The sequence below is a fragment of the Scylla paramamosain genome, chromosome 41, assembly GCF_035594125.1.
Source record: "Scylla paramamosain isolate STU-SP2022 chromosome 41, ASM3559412v1, whole genome shotgun sequence".
NCBI lineage: Eukaryota > Metazoa > Arthropoda > Malacostraca > Decapoda > Portunidae > Scylla > Scylla paramamosain.
Window position 1 is genome coordinate 5,552,614 of NC_087191.1, and position 15,143 is coordinate 5,567,756.

The 15,143-nt window shown below is 39.7% G+C and overlaps 1 protein-coding gene across 1 annotated transcript; it reads left to right on the forward strand.

The window, feature by feature from the left end:
- The first annotated feature begins 681 nt into the window (after window positions 1–681).
- LOC135092894 (piggyBac transposable element-derived protein 3-like) lies at window positions 682–3,034 on the forward strand. Its single transcript, XM_063991663.1, has 2 exons — window positions 682–909; window positions 1,268–3,034. The coding sequence occupies exon 2, from the start codon at window positions 1,268–1,270 to the stop codon at window positions 3,014–3,016; it is 1,749 nt and encodes a 582-aa protein (XP_063847733.1). The 5' UTR covers window positions 682–909; the 3' UTR covers window positions 3,017–3,034.
- Window positions 3,035–15,143: the final 12,109 nt, after the last annotated feature.

Genomic DNA, 15,143 nt, shown 5'->3' on the forward strand with positions numbered 1-15,143 from the left:
TGACTTTTTTTTTTTTTTTATTGGGTTTTTGTTGACCTTAGTCGGTGTCCTTCCTACATTAAAAAACACACACACACACACACACACACACAGTTTTTGCCATTATTAACAAGAAAACTTCAACTACTACATCTATCGTTATCAGTTACATAATTGTTGTTGCTGGTATTATTACGATTATTGTTATTATTTTTGTTAGTTTCCGAAGTGTGGTTTATATTCACTTTTCCACCTAGGGGAGAAAAAAAAAGTATCAGCATCATTAATTAATGGGATTGAGAACTGTTTTAGTTTTTGATTCAGCCAACAAACAAACGAAAATGAAAGAATAAATAAAACGCTATAGAAGAAAAAAATATATAGGAAAAAGTGTTGCTGATGAAGAGAGATAAAATGTATATCTAAAGATAAATGACTCCCAAGAGGTTTCCATGTCGCTCTTAGAAGCAAAGGCCCGTCTCATATCCAGAGATGACAACTTCCAAGTAAGCAGACTGTTAAGGCGAAGTATGCGGTATGACAACTGTCATAGATAATTATCTGGCTTTTCAAGATTGTCTCCTGGTCACAATGTAGAAGTTTGATTAATCTCTTAAAAAAAAAAAAAATCTTTAAAATCACGCGTACCTTCAACGTTTGAATGTAGTGGAGGTATGGGTAGTGTTTCAGAATATGATCTTAACCCATTAGCTGCCAATGTTCCCATTTGGGAACACATATTAATATGCTATTATTATCAATGAAACATGCTTGTAGGGGGAGATCGTTCTTCCTCATGTTTGAACAGGATCATTTTGCACCAGTCATCGTGCGTAAACATGTCAGGCTGCCGCCTTCTGTGCTCAGTGGGAAGTTGAACTTCACTGAATTCACACCTCCCTCGGAGCTCTGTAAAACTTGTTGATATCGGTAAGTAATACTGAGTGCAGTTTACTGATGTACATACAGAATTACTGATGAATATGCTATCTATTCATGAATATGCCCAAAAATATTTTATTTGTTTTTTAAAGTTAGAATATTACTGACTGAAACTAATTGTTCCCAAATGGGAACAATGGCCAGATTTGGAGACACAGTCGTAGGGTTGTATACTCATAATCATCTAGAAAAACATGAAGCATTACTTTTGTACTGAGTATTACAGCTAACCTATTTTCTTCTGTTATACATTTTGTAAACAATAATTATATATTATATTCTGTGTGTGCATATTTTTTGTATTATTACAGATGTATGTTTTCATTCAGTTTTTTCATTTTTACAGATGTCAAAGTTGCTCAGTCTCGCTGAGGCAGTGGCCTTAGTTTTAGAAGAGGATGGAGAGGAGATCAATATTCTTCCACCAGAAGAAGACCAGGCTCTTACTGATGAGGAGAATATTGATGATAACCTCCTTGAAGATTGCTCTGAAGGCCAAGATGCTGAGCAAATTTTCCCTCGTGATGTTTGTGGCAGGGTAGAAGTTGCTGATAAGCTTGATACAGATGAAAGACCAACTGTATCACAAGGAAATGACACAGGCAGTGAAGGAAATAATAAAAAGAGGATGAAAAAGGCTCCTGCAAAGAAAGTGTCCTGGAAAAAATGTAAGAACACTAAAGTATTTCCTCAAAAAAATAAAATAAATCAATTGGAAGAAGACTACCCAAACTTATGCTCACTTTCTCCTGGGGAAATGTTTCTGAAGCTCTTCAATAATGACATTCAAAAACTGCTTGTTCAAGAGACGCTCAGATATGCCCATGAGAAGTGCAACAATCCAAAATTCACATTTGACACCAGAGATCTATTAGATTTCATAGGCATTTTCATACTCAGTGGATACCACAAACTACCCCGTGAAGATATGTACTGGGAAAGGTCAGATGATGTTGCAGTTCCAGTTGTGTCAAGGCGAATGTCTATAAATAGATTTAGAGAGATCAAGCGATATTTCCACGCAGCAGATAATAATAATCTAAACAAGACTGATAAAATGTCAAAGGTCAGGCCAATGATTGAAGCAACAAACAAATCACTGCAACAGTTTGGGATCTTTTGTGAACATCTCTCTATTGATGAATGTATGGTTCCATATTTTGGTCATCACAGCTGCAAGATGTTTATAAGAGGGAAGCCAATTAGGTTCGGCTACAAACTTTGGTGCCTGTGTTCATCAACTGGTTATCCATACAAGTTTGATGTGTACTGTGGCAAGTCACTGGAGGGCAGCAATACTGATGATGCACTTGGGACCAGGGTGGTTGAGCAGCTGATGTCTTGTGTGAATGATACAAGTGCTCATAAAATATTTTTTGATAATTTTTTCACATCCCATGATCTAATGTTGAGGCTACAAGAGCATAACACAAGAGCTACAGGTACTGCAAGAGACAACAGACTTCTAAAGTGCCCTCTTCCAGAGTCAAACTCTTTCAAGAAGACCAAGCGTGGGACATATGAATACTTTTCTGATGGCAATATATTGGCTGTAAAGTGGAATGACAATAGGCCAGTAACTGTAGTCACCAATTATGACAAAATTGACCCAGTAGTGTATGTTGAACGATGGAGTGTAACTGAACGAAAGAAAATTCGTGTTCAACAGCCTAATATGATTCAGTCATATAACAAGTTCATGGGAGGCGTGGATCTTATGGATCGTTTTGTGGCTCAGTACAGACCCTCAATTCGATCCAAGAAATGGTATTTTCCTATTCTTTTTCAAATGTTCAACATGTTGCGCATTGCAGCATGGCTGATTCACAGAGAGGTGTCAGATACAAAATTAGATCAACTAGAATTTACACGCAGCGTTGTAAGGTTCTTATTCTCTGAAGCACCTGCACGGAATCCTTCACTTGCAGGGCCAAGTGGTCACCATGTCCATATGAAAATGCAGATGGAACATGTGTCTGTCTCAAGCACAAAACAGGGAAGATGCCGGTACTGTAAGAAAAATACTAGGATGATGTGCTCAGGTTGTAATGTGCTCCTTCATACAGGATGCCTAAAAATGTATCATGAAGCATAGGTGTTTCATCTGAGTAGAAAGGTTAAAAAATTTTCAATATGCCGTTTTTCTTTCTGAAAACAAGGTCTTTATAATTATTTTCTTTAATTGTGTTACAGCATTCAAAGAAATATAATTTATGTTATTTTGTATTTTTGCATTATAAAGGAACAATAAATGTTAAAAAAAAAATCATTTGTCGTTCTCTATTTAATGGATGTTATCATGGGATCCTGCCAATGTTCCCATTTGGGAACATGTCATATCTTGCAAATTAATTTATACTTCAATAAGTTTAGGTCATATATGACTTCAAGAACATCCCAAACCATCAAATTGAAAAAGGCAAGATGCTCATTTAATGATTAATATGGTTGGCACCAAATGGGTAATACTATCATATACTGATATTACTATTATGGTCATAATACGTTACCAGAACTTCTGTCTCCTGCTTCATCAAAAACTCACTTTCACTGCAAAAATTCTTCCTTTTTGTAGTTTACATAATCAAGTAATACGTGCACGAAATAAATAAAACAAGGAGGTAAATAAAACGTGTAGAGTGGAGAGGATTGCTGTAGGCTACTCGAAAGACGGTGTGCCTCAGTCTGGAATCCAATTAGAGGCAAGATACCAAAAGTGGCTTGGTCTTCATTCCTTCCACTTTCAGACAAGTATTTTCCTATATCTAACTATCAATTTTTAGACACCTACTTGTGTGTTAGTCTCAAATTGTTATGTAACCTTGCTAAGACGAAATTAACCTTCTGCTCTCTCTCTCTCTCTCTCTCTCTCTCTCTCTCTCTCTCTCTCTCTCTCTCTCTCTCTCTCTCTCTCTCTCTCTCTCTCTCTGTATCTCGTTTACCTTCGACAAAATTCCCGCCAAAAGTTCACTGATGAAACTAAAAATTCATGGTATCTAAGTTGGCGTGCTGAGATGGATAGGAAATTGGCTGAACAATCGTAAACAAAGAGTGATAAAAAATGAGTAACGTAACCGTCGGTGTGCCACAGGATCAGTTTTAAGACCTGTTCTAATCGACATAGATGAGTGTGTTACCGGTATAATACCAAATTTTTTTTTTTTATGATACTAATACAGCGAACAAGTGAAATTAATGCAAAACAATCCAGACACGTTTTCAGAGTGGGGGTAAATTTTGAAAATGAGTTTTAATGCGGATAAGTGTAAAGAACTTCATAAAGGATATCGAAACGGAAAAACAAAGTATGTAATGACTTAATATCCAGCTTTAAAGTATAAATAGAGAAAATGATTTAGAAGTAGCAATATCGAACAGCCTAAAACCTAAATAAGGCTCAGAAGTCGTAATGAAAGCGGATAAATAATTGGCTTAGTTGGAAGATCACTGATTTCAAATCAGAAGATATGATCCTCACTTTCTATAACTCACTAGTTCGTCCTGTATTTGAAAAAAAAAAAAAAACGTTCAAATATGGTATCCTATCAACAGGAAGACGTAGATAAGTTAGAACGAGTTCAGCGTACAGTAACAAAAATACAGAACAAAAAAACAAATAATACGAAGCGAGACGTAGATAATTAAATTTATTTTCTTAAACTCTAAGAAGACTAATACAAGTGTTTTAAATCAACAAAGACGTTGACAGTATGGACTGCAGTAAGTATTTCATGATAGACTTTTCAGATTGTTTAGGAATCGCTGCTCAACTCTCATGAATCAAAGAATTTATTTTCCATCAAGTCGTCAACCTATGAAAATAGCTTCCTTGAGACGTGATAGACTGCAACATCATAGAGACTTTTAAATGCCATCTTCAAAGATATTTTGCCTTAAATCTGTGGTGGTCAGCGTTTGTTAGAGATTAAATTCCTTGCCTCCAGGAAATGGGGACACCTCCTTTTATTTATTTTCATTCTTCCCTATGAAATTTTCCTTACCTTCTTACTTCTTTTAACTTCGTAAAATTTTACATTCCCGAGCTGTTTCCTGTACGGCTTATGACGGAGGGAGCAAAGGGTCTGTTGTGGGTTGTGTATGTAAGTTTTTTTTTTTTTCTGTATCCATTCAATTTTTTATATTTTTTTATTTATTTTTTTTTGCAGTACTTTCAATGTTAGTAAGGGAAAAAAAGGTACCAGTGAAAGGGTTAAACAAGCTGCTACATTTATAAGCTAAATAATGCAGTGAATGTGTACAGGATGTCCTGCAATTAAGGTACATACCGCACGATATGATACTTCAAGTCGAAAATGCTGTATACACGTGCTATGTTTTGCTTTATTTTGCGAAAAATGAATGTATAAATTATATGTTGTGGGAGCCGCTTGTCTGGGTGGGCCTCAGCCTCTCTCCCTCCCTCCTTGGCTCGTTACCATCGAGTGGCGTGAGGCATAAAGTGATCAACATTGTATGTTTAAAAGAGTAATACCTGTGTTACCTGTACATTTTCGTCACTAACACATACAAAAATTTAATTTGTCATTTGCTAACTGTTTCCTGTAAAGACTTGACTTGTTTACATTGTACACAAAAAAAAAAAAAAAATAAATAAATAAAATATTGATCTCATTATGACCCGCGCCATTCGATCTTAGCGAGCTGAGGTAAGGAGGCGGATGCCTACTAAGGCGAGTGGCTCCTGCAACGCATAACTTCCACTTCTCGCAAAATAAAGTAACACACATCATGTATGTACTGAATACTTTCGATTTAGAATTACTTGATATATCATATCCCACGGTATGTACCTTAACTCGCAGGACATCCTATATGTAAAATATAAAAAATCAATCACTATTCACTGTATTGTTACTACTAATAACATTACCGGCGGTGGCGTTTATATTGTTACTACAACTATTATAGTACTAGTACGACAATAAAAACAGCAGCAACAACAACAACAACAACAACAACAACAACAACAACAACAACAACAACAACAACAACTACTACTACTACTACTACTACTACTACTACTACTACTACTACTACTACTACTACTACTACTTCTACTACTACTTCTACTACTACTACTACTACCACGAATATTTGTCCTCTCTTTACTGTCTCTACCTCAATGTCATGTTTGTTTGGTGAGGTCTTTTTGCCATGTACTGCTACAATTACTACTACTATTACAACGACAACTATTACCAGTACGACTATTACTGCCATGACTATTAAAACCACGACCAATATTTGTCCTTTTTGTTATTGTCTTTGCCTACAGGTCAAGCTCCTTTGGTGTGTTACATTGTACTGCTGCTGCTGCTACTACTACTACTACTACTACTACTACTACTACTACTACTACTACTACTAATAATAATAATAATAATAATAATAATAATAAAAATAATAATATTACTACTACTATTACTGCTGCCACTGCCACCAATATTTGTACTTTCTTTACTGTCTCTGCCTGCAGGTCAAGTTTGTTTGGTGGAGTCCTGCGGCCTTATATTGTAGTGTCTTCTTCATGGCTGCATTGTTAACGGCAGTAATCCCTGAGACAACCCTCACCATCCTACCAGACACAGTGGCAGATGCCCGCAACCTTGGGAGTACCCGCAGACTCACGCGTCCTCGCATTCGCCATCTGCCTCAATCACCAGCACAATTATAGTTTTTTTTTTTTTTGATGGACAGATTACAACAGTTAGGCAGACTACAGCAATTAGGTTGTTAGTGCTGGGTCATTAGCGAGCCTGAAGAAAAAAAAGAGACAAATTTATGGATGAAGATGATATATAGAGATATGTAGGTATGTTTCATAAAGGCACTGCCACGTGTTTTTTTTTTTTTTTTTATGTAGACGGGACACCGGTCAAGGGCAAGAAAATCCAATAAACAAAGAAAAAAAAAGGCTCACTGAGATGCCTGTCCTCCAATAGGGAAGAGAGAGAGAGAGAGAGAGAGAGAGAGAGAGAGAGAGATGGTGGATGAGGATAGGGAAAGGGAACAAAAAAGAAAATATGAGAGAGAGAGAGAGAGAGAGAGAGAGAGAGAGAGAGAGAGAGAGAGAGAGAGAGAGAGAGAGAGAGAGAGAGAGAGAGAGAGAGAGAGAGAGAGAGAGAATCAGAATCAGATTAAAATCTTTATTCCATTTTGCAATGGCTATTCTCTTACCATACATTACCACATATAAAGATTATAAACAACTATATAAAAGCATGAAAAGTACCTAGCTAATATAAATGAGATGAATTATAGTAATAACAAAAAAATGAGTCAAATAATAAAGAAAAACAAAATAGAAATGATATGTCAGTGATAAGATATGTAATCCTAAGTGAAACTTTAGATATGTAGCTATCTGGCTCATAATTAAGAGTGAAGTAAAATGTAAAATACGATAAAATTGCGGATAAAAGTTGACCCATTTACGTGAAACAATCTGGTGTAAAACGAAAAATCTTCAAGTAGATAATAGATTTTTACTACTCAATGAACTGTTGTTTAAAAATGTGAAGGAACTCCTTTTTTTTTTTTAATGAGCGTAGCGAGTATGCGTTTGTAATGTCTGGGCTGAAGCTGTTTCATAGTCTGAGCCTAGCCACTAGTGCGGAACGCGCCCCTGTACAAGTCTTAGTTATAGGCACATATAGTTGTTGTTGTCTGGTAACAGCTGTAGAAATATCTCTCACTAATGGCATGTGGTAAATGATGTTTGGTGACTGCTTTTAGTTACATTGTACATCATTATTCCTACTTCTAACGTACTTTTATTTTAACCATTATAGTTCTCTCAAGAATGGTGTGGCATGTTCATGTTTTGACTTTGGCGGCAAAGTTTTGTAATTTTTGCACTTGATACATGTGTTTTGTTGGTTGTGCCCCACATCTTACTAAGGACTAAGGACATACTAAGGACCAGTGATTGTATTACTGTTTTCTTGCACTTTTACTGAAGTTGTTCTTAATTCGATTAATACAAAGTATAGTACTGAAGACATTTGGTTTACATGTGATTCATATATTCATATATTGGTCGAAATATATGCCAAGATTTTTGAGAGAGCTACCGGGAACAGCAGTGGCGCCGTCAACCTGTAAAGTAGTGTTGGGTGGGAGCTGTGATACAAATCGCAGACTCCTTACAAATATACTGTGTGTCTTATTAGCGTTCAATAATAATCCATTTTAATTAAAATAATGTTTTGTTTCTTCCGCTCTGTGTATCAGTCCTCAACAATTACTATTATATATATATATATATATATATATATATATATATATATATATATATATATATATATATATATATATATATATATATATATATATATATATATATATATATATATATATATTCATCATTTCATATTCATCCCACTTGTACCATGGCCAGCTAGTTTATTTTTTTTTTAACCTTTCTCCTCCTTCTCTACCTTTCAAGGGAATTTCACACCCACTTCCAGCCCTTAGGGAAAACACCTGTGCTCGTTGTCAGTCCTTGCTGGTCATTGGCTAAAATAATGAGATCTATCATTGGTTGTTTCACCTCATTTCATGGCATCTCATTGGTCATTTCTTCTTCCCCAAAACCAAAGCGTGATCCACTTAGCTCAGATAAATACAGCCCTCATGGTAGCAAGCTCCCAATTCAGCTCAGAGTTAGAGTTCAGAGTACAGCGCAGTCCCAGTCAGTCAGTCACCCAGTCACGAGCAGTCGGTCTTGGTCTCTCACTCAGTTCTGCTCAGTCACAATCAGACTTGAGAAACGCTGCTCAGTCATCACTTCATATCACTTCAGAGAAAGAGAAAACAATCAATCGTCACGTTCTAATCTCGTCTCGTATCAAGTGTATACATTCCACCTACTATCAAATCAAGAAGAACTCGCACACACCAACTATATCAACTTATACCCACGACCTCCAAACTACCAGAATCACTGCCTCACTACCGGTCCTCCACGCTACCAACACACCAAGCATCATTAACTGGGCAAATACCTCATCTAAACTCAAAACAGTAAAAAAAGTGGAGAGACAATCAATCAAACAAAGAAACAAGGGGTGGTCGGGAGCAGGTCAATCGATTCAAAACATTAGATCTTCAATTCTATCAATACGTCCAGTGTGGATGATGTTTTATGAGCAGTCATTTATATACATAAGAAATAAAATTAGGCCTAAAACTGATCCCTGTGGAACACCATATGACACCTCCATTTTATGTGATGTATATTTTCCGATTCTGACGGACTGTGTTCTTTGGTGTAAGTAACTCTTGAACTAAAAGGAATAAGTTTTTAGCATATCAAATTTTTTCCAGTAAAATCTAATGACTTATACTATAAAAAAAAAATCGTATAGTTTATCTGCTAATGTTAGGAGGGCAGTATGTGTAGAGACCAATGCACTGAAACCGTGCTGAACAAGTTGTTCTCCTCCAGGTGTGAGATGAGCTGTCCAGCTATTACTTTTTTTTCTAATACTTTTGAAATAATAGATAGAAAAGATATTGGGCAAAAGCACTTTGGTTCCTTGACATCACCATTCTTGAAAATGGGGACTACAATGGTGTGTTTCCACAGGAAAGGGAAGGAACCAGTCACACTTGATGTGTTGAACATACATGTCAGTTAAGTAATAATTACAGGTAGGGACTCTATTAAAAAAACGCAGAGGAATGCCAGCAGAACCATACGAGGGAGTGTTCCTTAAGTGTTTAATACTAATATTATAGCGTTGCGGTCGGTGGGGTGGGGTCGTAACATGATGCCGGAGTGTTGGCTGGGTTAGTGTTGGGTTTTGTTATGTTATTTCGATCTGACAAGTTGTGTTGTGATTTCTCAGATGCCTGTTTCCCAACATTTGCAAAGAAATTATTAAATTCATTGACTTTATGTTTTAGTTCCTCTCCGTCTCCTGCTGACAGTGGACAAGTTTTATTTGTTGTGGCGGGTAGAAGTTGCTTCAACGTCTTTCAGGTGGCGACTGTGTTGCCTCTGTCATCCTCACGTTTTGGGTTACAATAATCCGATTTATACTTATGAAGTAATATTTTAACTTTTTTTTTTCTTTCAGAGACTTATATTCATCCTGCAGGCGAGCGTTTTGTCTATTTTTCTTAAGACGCATCTGTGTACTGTTTCTATACTGCATTGGTGTGCGTTGATCCACGGGGCGAGAGGCCTTCTAACTCCTCTTGTTACTAAAGGAGCACATTTATTTACAAAATTTCATAAAACAGTTAGTGAATATATCAGTCTGAGTCTCTACGTCATCTTTTGCAAATATTTTATCCAGCTCATACCTCTCCTGCTTCAGTAGAGTACAAAACGTACCAGATGAATAAAAATGTAAATCGCGGAATATTTTTAGGTTTTGGTACACGCCTTGGCTTCTGTAAATTTACCGTAACTGTTATTAGTTCGTGCTCGGCCACAGGACAAGGAATAGTATCAATATGAATGACTGACTTAGGGTTGTTAGTTACGATGATTTCTAACAGAGTTGCAGAGCTGGGAGTAATTCTCGTGGGTCTTGTTATTACCTGGCTTAATTTCGTATTTGCAATAATCTTCTTTAACTTACTGTTATTTGATAATAGATTAACATTAAAATCTCCTAAAATATACAGTGACTTTTTTTATCAAGCTAACAGACCTGATAACATCAGTGATATAATTATATGTACATAAAAGAGATATTGGATGTCGATACAGGCAACCTAAGATAACTGTAGGAAGCTTACAGCTCTCTACCGACAACCATATATCTCCAGTACCTTCAGGTTTCACAATGTCAAGCTTGACAGCAGTAACCTTGTATACATCCTTAACGTACTCACATAATCCACCTCCCCTTCCTCTATTACATCTATATACGTTAAAGTTAGGTATAGCAATATGTCCATTGGGAGTATCGGGAGACAACCAAGTTTCACTTATACACATAATGCCTTTCTCTGTCTTTGATTAGTAGCTCTATCTCTTCTTTGTTACTTAGAATACTCTTGCCATTTATGCGATCAACTTTTTTTTTTTTTTTTCCTTTTTGTTGTAGCTACTGTAGCCCTTCTTTTCTATTCGCTGTATGAGTAGTTACGGCACAGCCTTTGTATATGTTCCAGTTGGTGGCACATACCACATCTTAGCCGATGTTCGAAACGACAATTTGCTTGACGATGTTTGTATTCGCCGCAGTTGAAGCAACCTTTGTTGTTGCTGTGTAAGCTGTAAGTGTCTTGTCTTTCGAGAGGCATGTGTGGTCTGGCGTAGGGGATGCTTGGGGTGTGGCAGTCCATCTCGATATGTTGCCAGTCACTCAGAGTGCCAGAGGTCTGTTCTCTCTTCATGTCACGTCGTCCTATATCACGGTTCACACCCTCTGCTGCGAGGCGGAGCTCTTTGGGCTGCTTCGGCATAGGAATATGTTGTGGTTCTCCTGACGGGAAATATCAAGTATGTGGGAGGAAAGGAAGTTCTCTGAACAGGTGTGACATGAATGCGCGGTGGAGCTACTCGGTAAGGCTGAGTGGAGAGGTATTATTTTTTGTTGTTCATTCATTCAAAATTTCAGAAGGTCCATATTTGCACGTGCAACGGTCTTGAGAAAAGTTCCCATGCATATCGGAGCGTAGGACTCACCATACGTTGTTATCTCCTGAGAGGAGATATCTAAATAAGGTTGCGGCGTGTTCTGTGACCTGCTGTGAGTCTTGTTTACTCATTTGAATTCGCTGAAATTCGAATTCGTTTATTCGTTGCTGGAGATGCTGAATGGTGGTGTAGGCCGTTTTCAGCTCGGTGTTCAGCAGGTTTATTTATATATCTTTCGTGAGCAATTTCGACATGATGGTTTCTATATCTTTATTCATCTTGTGCAGGGTCAATTCATGTCTTTCAACATTGTCACGAAAGCTGGGGGGTGTAAAAAGATAATTGTGTGTCAACGGCGGAGGGCTGCGTCGTCTCCTGGTGACGTCTCGGTGGGACCAGAAGATAATGTCTGCACCACGTCTGTTGTATATCTTGTTGGTAAGGCTGGTACTAGTGATAGTGATGTATCGTCTGGACACTGTTGCAATACTTCTTCCACATCGAGAGAAGTGACTTCATGAGGTGTGGAGGACGTCACAGTGATGTCAAATGACGGGAGATTAGGTAGTGAAGGGGTCGGTCGCGAGTCGCCAGGAGGTGGAGGAGCTGGATTCTGGTCACCAGGTGGTGAAGGTGCTAAGCCTGGGTCATCAGTTGCTTGAGGGACTGGCTGGCATTTTTGAAGAATCATATCAAAACATATTTTTGTCATCCCTAGTTTGCGGCATCGTTTTTGGAGATCTGTTTTATGGAAATTTTTCTCCAGGTATTCCCTAGTTGGAAACTGTAGTGAAGGTTCAGTGGCTTGAAGGGTTGCCAGTGGGTTGTGTTGCACCTGTACGGTGGGTGTACCAGGGTTGCCTTGTAGAGAGAGAGAGAGAGAGAGAGAGAGAGAGAGAGAGAGAGAGAGAGAGGGCTTGAGGTCTCTGTCAAACGCAAGACTCAAATATGCCAGGCATACGACCCGAGTTAAAATTAGACGCCTCTCTCTCTCTCTCTCTCTCTCTCTCTCTCTCTCTCTCTCTCTCTCTCTCTCTCTCTCTCTCTCTCTCTCTCTCTCTCTCTCTCTCTCTCTTCTCTCATTCTCTCATGGACACTTATTCTCTCTCTCTCTCTCTCTCTCTCTCTCTCTCTCTCTCTCTCTCTCTCTCTCTCTCTCTCTCTCTCTCTCTCTCTCATGGACACTTATTCTCTCTCTCTCTCTCTCTCTCTCTCTCTCTCTCTCTCTCTCTCTCTCTCTCTCTCTCTCTCTCTCTCTCTCTCTCTCTCTCTCTTCTTCTTCTCTCATTCTCTCATGGACACTTATTCTCTCTCTCTCTCTCTCTCTCTCTCTCTCTCTCTCTCTCTCTCTCTCTCTCTCTCTCTCTCTCTCTCTCTCTCTCTCTCTCTCTCTCTCTCTCTCTCTCTCTCTCTCTCTCTCTCTTCTTCTCTTATTCTCTCATGGACACTTATTCTCTCTCTCTCTCTCTCTCTCTCTCTCTCTCTCTCTCTCTCTCTCTCTCTCTCTCTCTCTCTCTCTCTCTCTCTCTCTCTCTCTCTCTCTCTCTCTCTCTCTCTCTCTCTCTCTCTCTCTCATTCTCTCATGGACACTTATTCTCTCTCTCTCTCTCTCTCTCTCTCTCTCTCTCTCTCTCTCTCTCTCTCTCTCTCTCTCTCTCTCTCTCTCTCTCTCTCTCTCTCTCTCATGGACACTTATTCTCTCTCTCTCTCTCTCTCTCTCTCTCTCTCTCTCTCTCTCTCTCTCTCTCTCTCTCTCTCTCTCTCTCTCTCTCTCTCTCTCTCATTCTCTCATGGACACTTATTCTCTCTCTCTCTCTCTCTCTCTCTCTCTCTCTCTCTCTCTCTCTCTCTCTCTCTCTCTCTCTCTCTCTCATTCTCTCATGGACACTTATTCTCTCTCTCTCTCTCTCTCTCTCTCTCTCTCTCTCTCTCTCTCTCTCTCTCTCTCTCTCTCTCTCTCTCTCTCTCTCTCTCTCTCTCTCTCTCTCTCTCTCTCTCTCTCTCTTACTCTCTCTCTCTCTCTGCCTGAACCCAAACTACCTTGAGTTGAAAAGGTGATGGGAGTCGAGGAAGGCGGTGATTTTTCTCGTGATGAGAATCTCCAGGGTCTTCCCCACCACGGACAGGAGGGAGATATGCCTGTAATTCTTTGGATCCGTTCTGGGACCCTTTTTATGTACAGCCACTACTCTGGCCTGCTTCCATAGTGCTGGACACGTCTGGGAGGCCAGACATTCCTGGTAAAGCTGAACGAGTGGGGTGGCGAGCTCTGCTGCATACCGCTTCAATAGATGAAGCCCAGAGCCTTTTTGATGTCAATCTTGCAGAGCAGGGCCATCACCTCCACCGTGGTAATATGCAGGTTGTCCAGCTCTGCAGTTGTTAGCACTGGTATCCTGGGTGGAGTTTTGATTGGGTCTGGAACACACACTTTGTCGGAGAAGTGGGCCGATAATAGCTCTGCCTTGTCCCTCCCTTTCGTCACTACCTCACCGCTTGGTTTGGTGAGTGGAAGTGATGGTGCTGTGAATGACCAGGGCCTGGTGCTGCTTCACGGTGCACTACCAGTCCTTCTTGCCAACACCTGTCAGCTAACTGTGGTTAGGTCAGTCTTCCACCTCCGGATGGCGTCTTTCTGTATGATGACCATGTTACGGCAGGTGATTTTGTACGTGTCGTGGTTGGCTTGGGTGTTGCTTGCCCTCAGTCTCCTCCATGCCCTGCTCTTCTACTAGGTAAAATCTGTTGGTACTGGTAGTTTTGTAAAGGTGACCAAAGAAGCATGGTAATACTGCAGCGTTATATTAATAAAATAAACTGTACAATATGATAATAACGTGAAGCTGCCAGGAGTCACATTTCCAACCTCGAGGCTGGCTGGATGAGGACTGCGTGTCCACCAGCAAGGCTGGGCAGACACAGACTGGAGTGGTTGATGGCTGGGTCAGGTCACGGCCAGGGCTGGCGTCCGGAGAAAAAAAAAGAAAAAAAGTGAGGGTTGACCTTAACCCCACGTGGTGATAGGCAGGCGACCGGAGGCTGGCGTCAGGTCCCATTGGACCGGAGAATGGAATGCGGGCGGCGGGTGAAGCGTCCCGCCACATTGCTCGGCCACCCATCTCGCTGCGCCCTTGCAGCGAACAAAGCATATGGGGTGACACAGGCACATTGAAACAATAATTCACATAATAACGACGCGCTTATCTGTGTAAATCGCGTGATGTATGGACTATAACCAATTGCAAGGTTCATAGAACAGTAGATTACCTGGAGGCGATGAAAGTAGCTGGAGTAGCTGGCGATGAGGAGGCAGGAGACGTGGACCAGGAGGACTTGTAGCGTCGACTCCTTCCACTGGGGTCACAATTTTTATGTACTAGGAATATTCTACTTCTAGTACTGAGTTTAGGTGGTTAAAGAAACACGGTGGTAATACTGCAGCGTTATATTAATAAAATAAACTGTACAATATGATAATAATGTGAAGCTGCCAGGAGTCACATTTCCACCCTCGAGGCTGGCTGGACAAGGACTGCGTGTCCACTAGCAAGGCTGGGCAGACACAGACCGGAGTGGTTGCTGGCCGGGTCATGTCACGGTC

Coding starts and splice junctions, on each gene's coding strand:
- LOC135092894 (XM_063991663.1), top strand. CDS start 1,268: ATGTCAAAGTTGCTCAGTCTCGCTGAGGCAGTGGCCTTAGTTTTAGAA.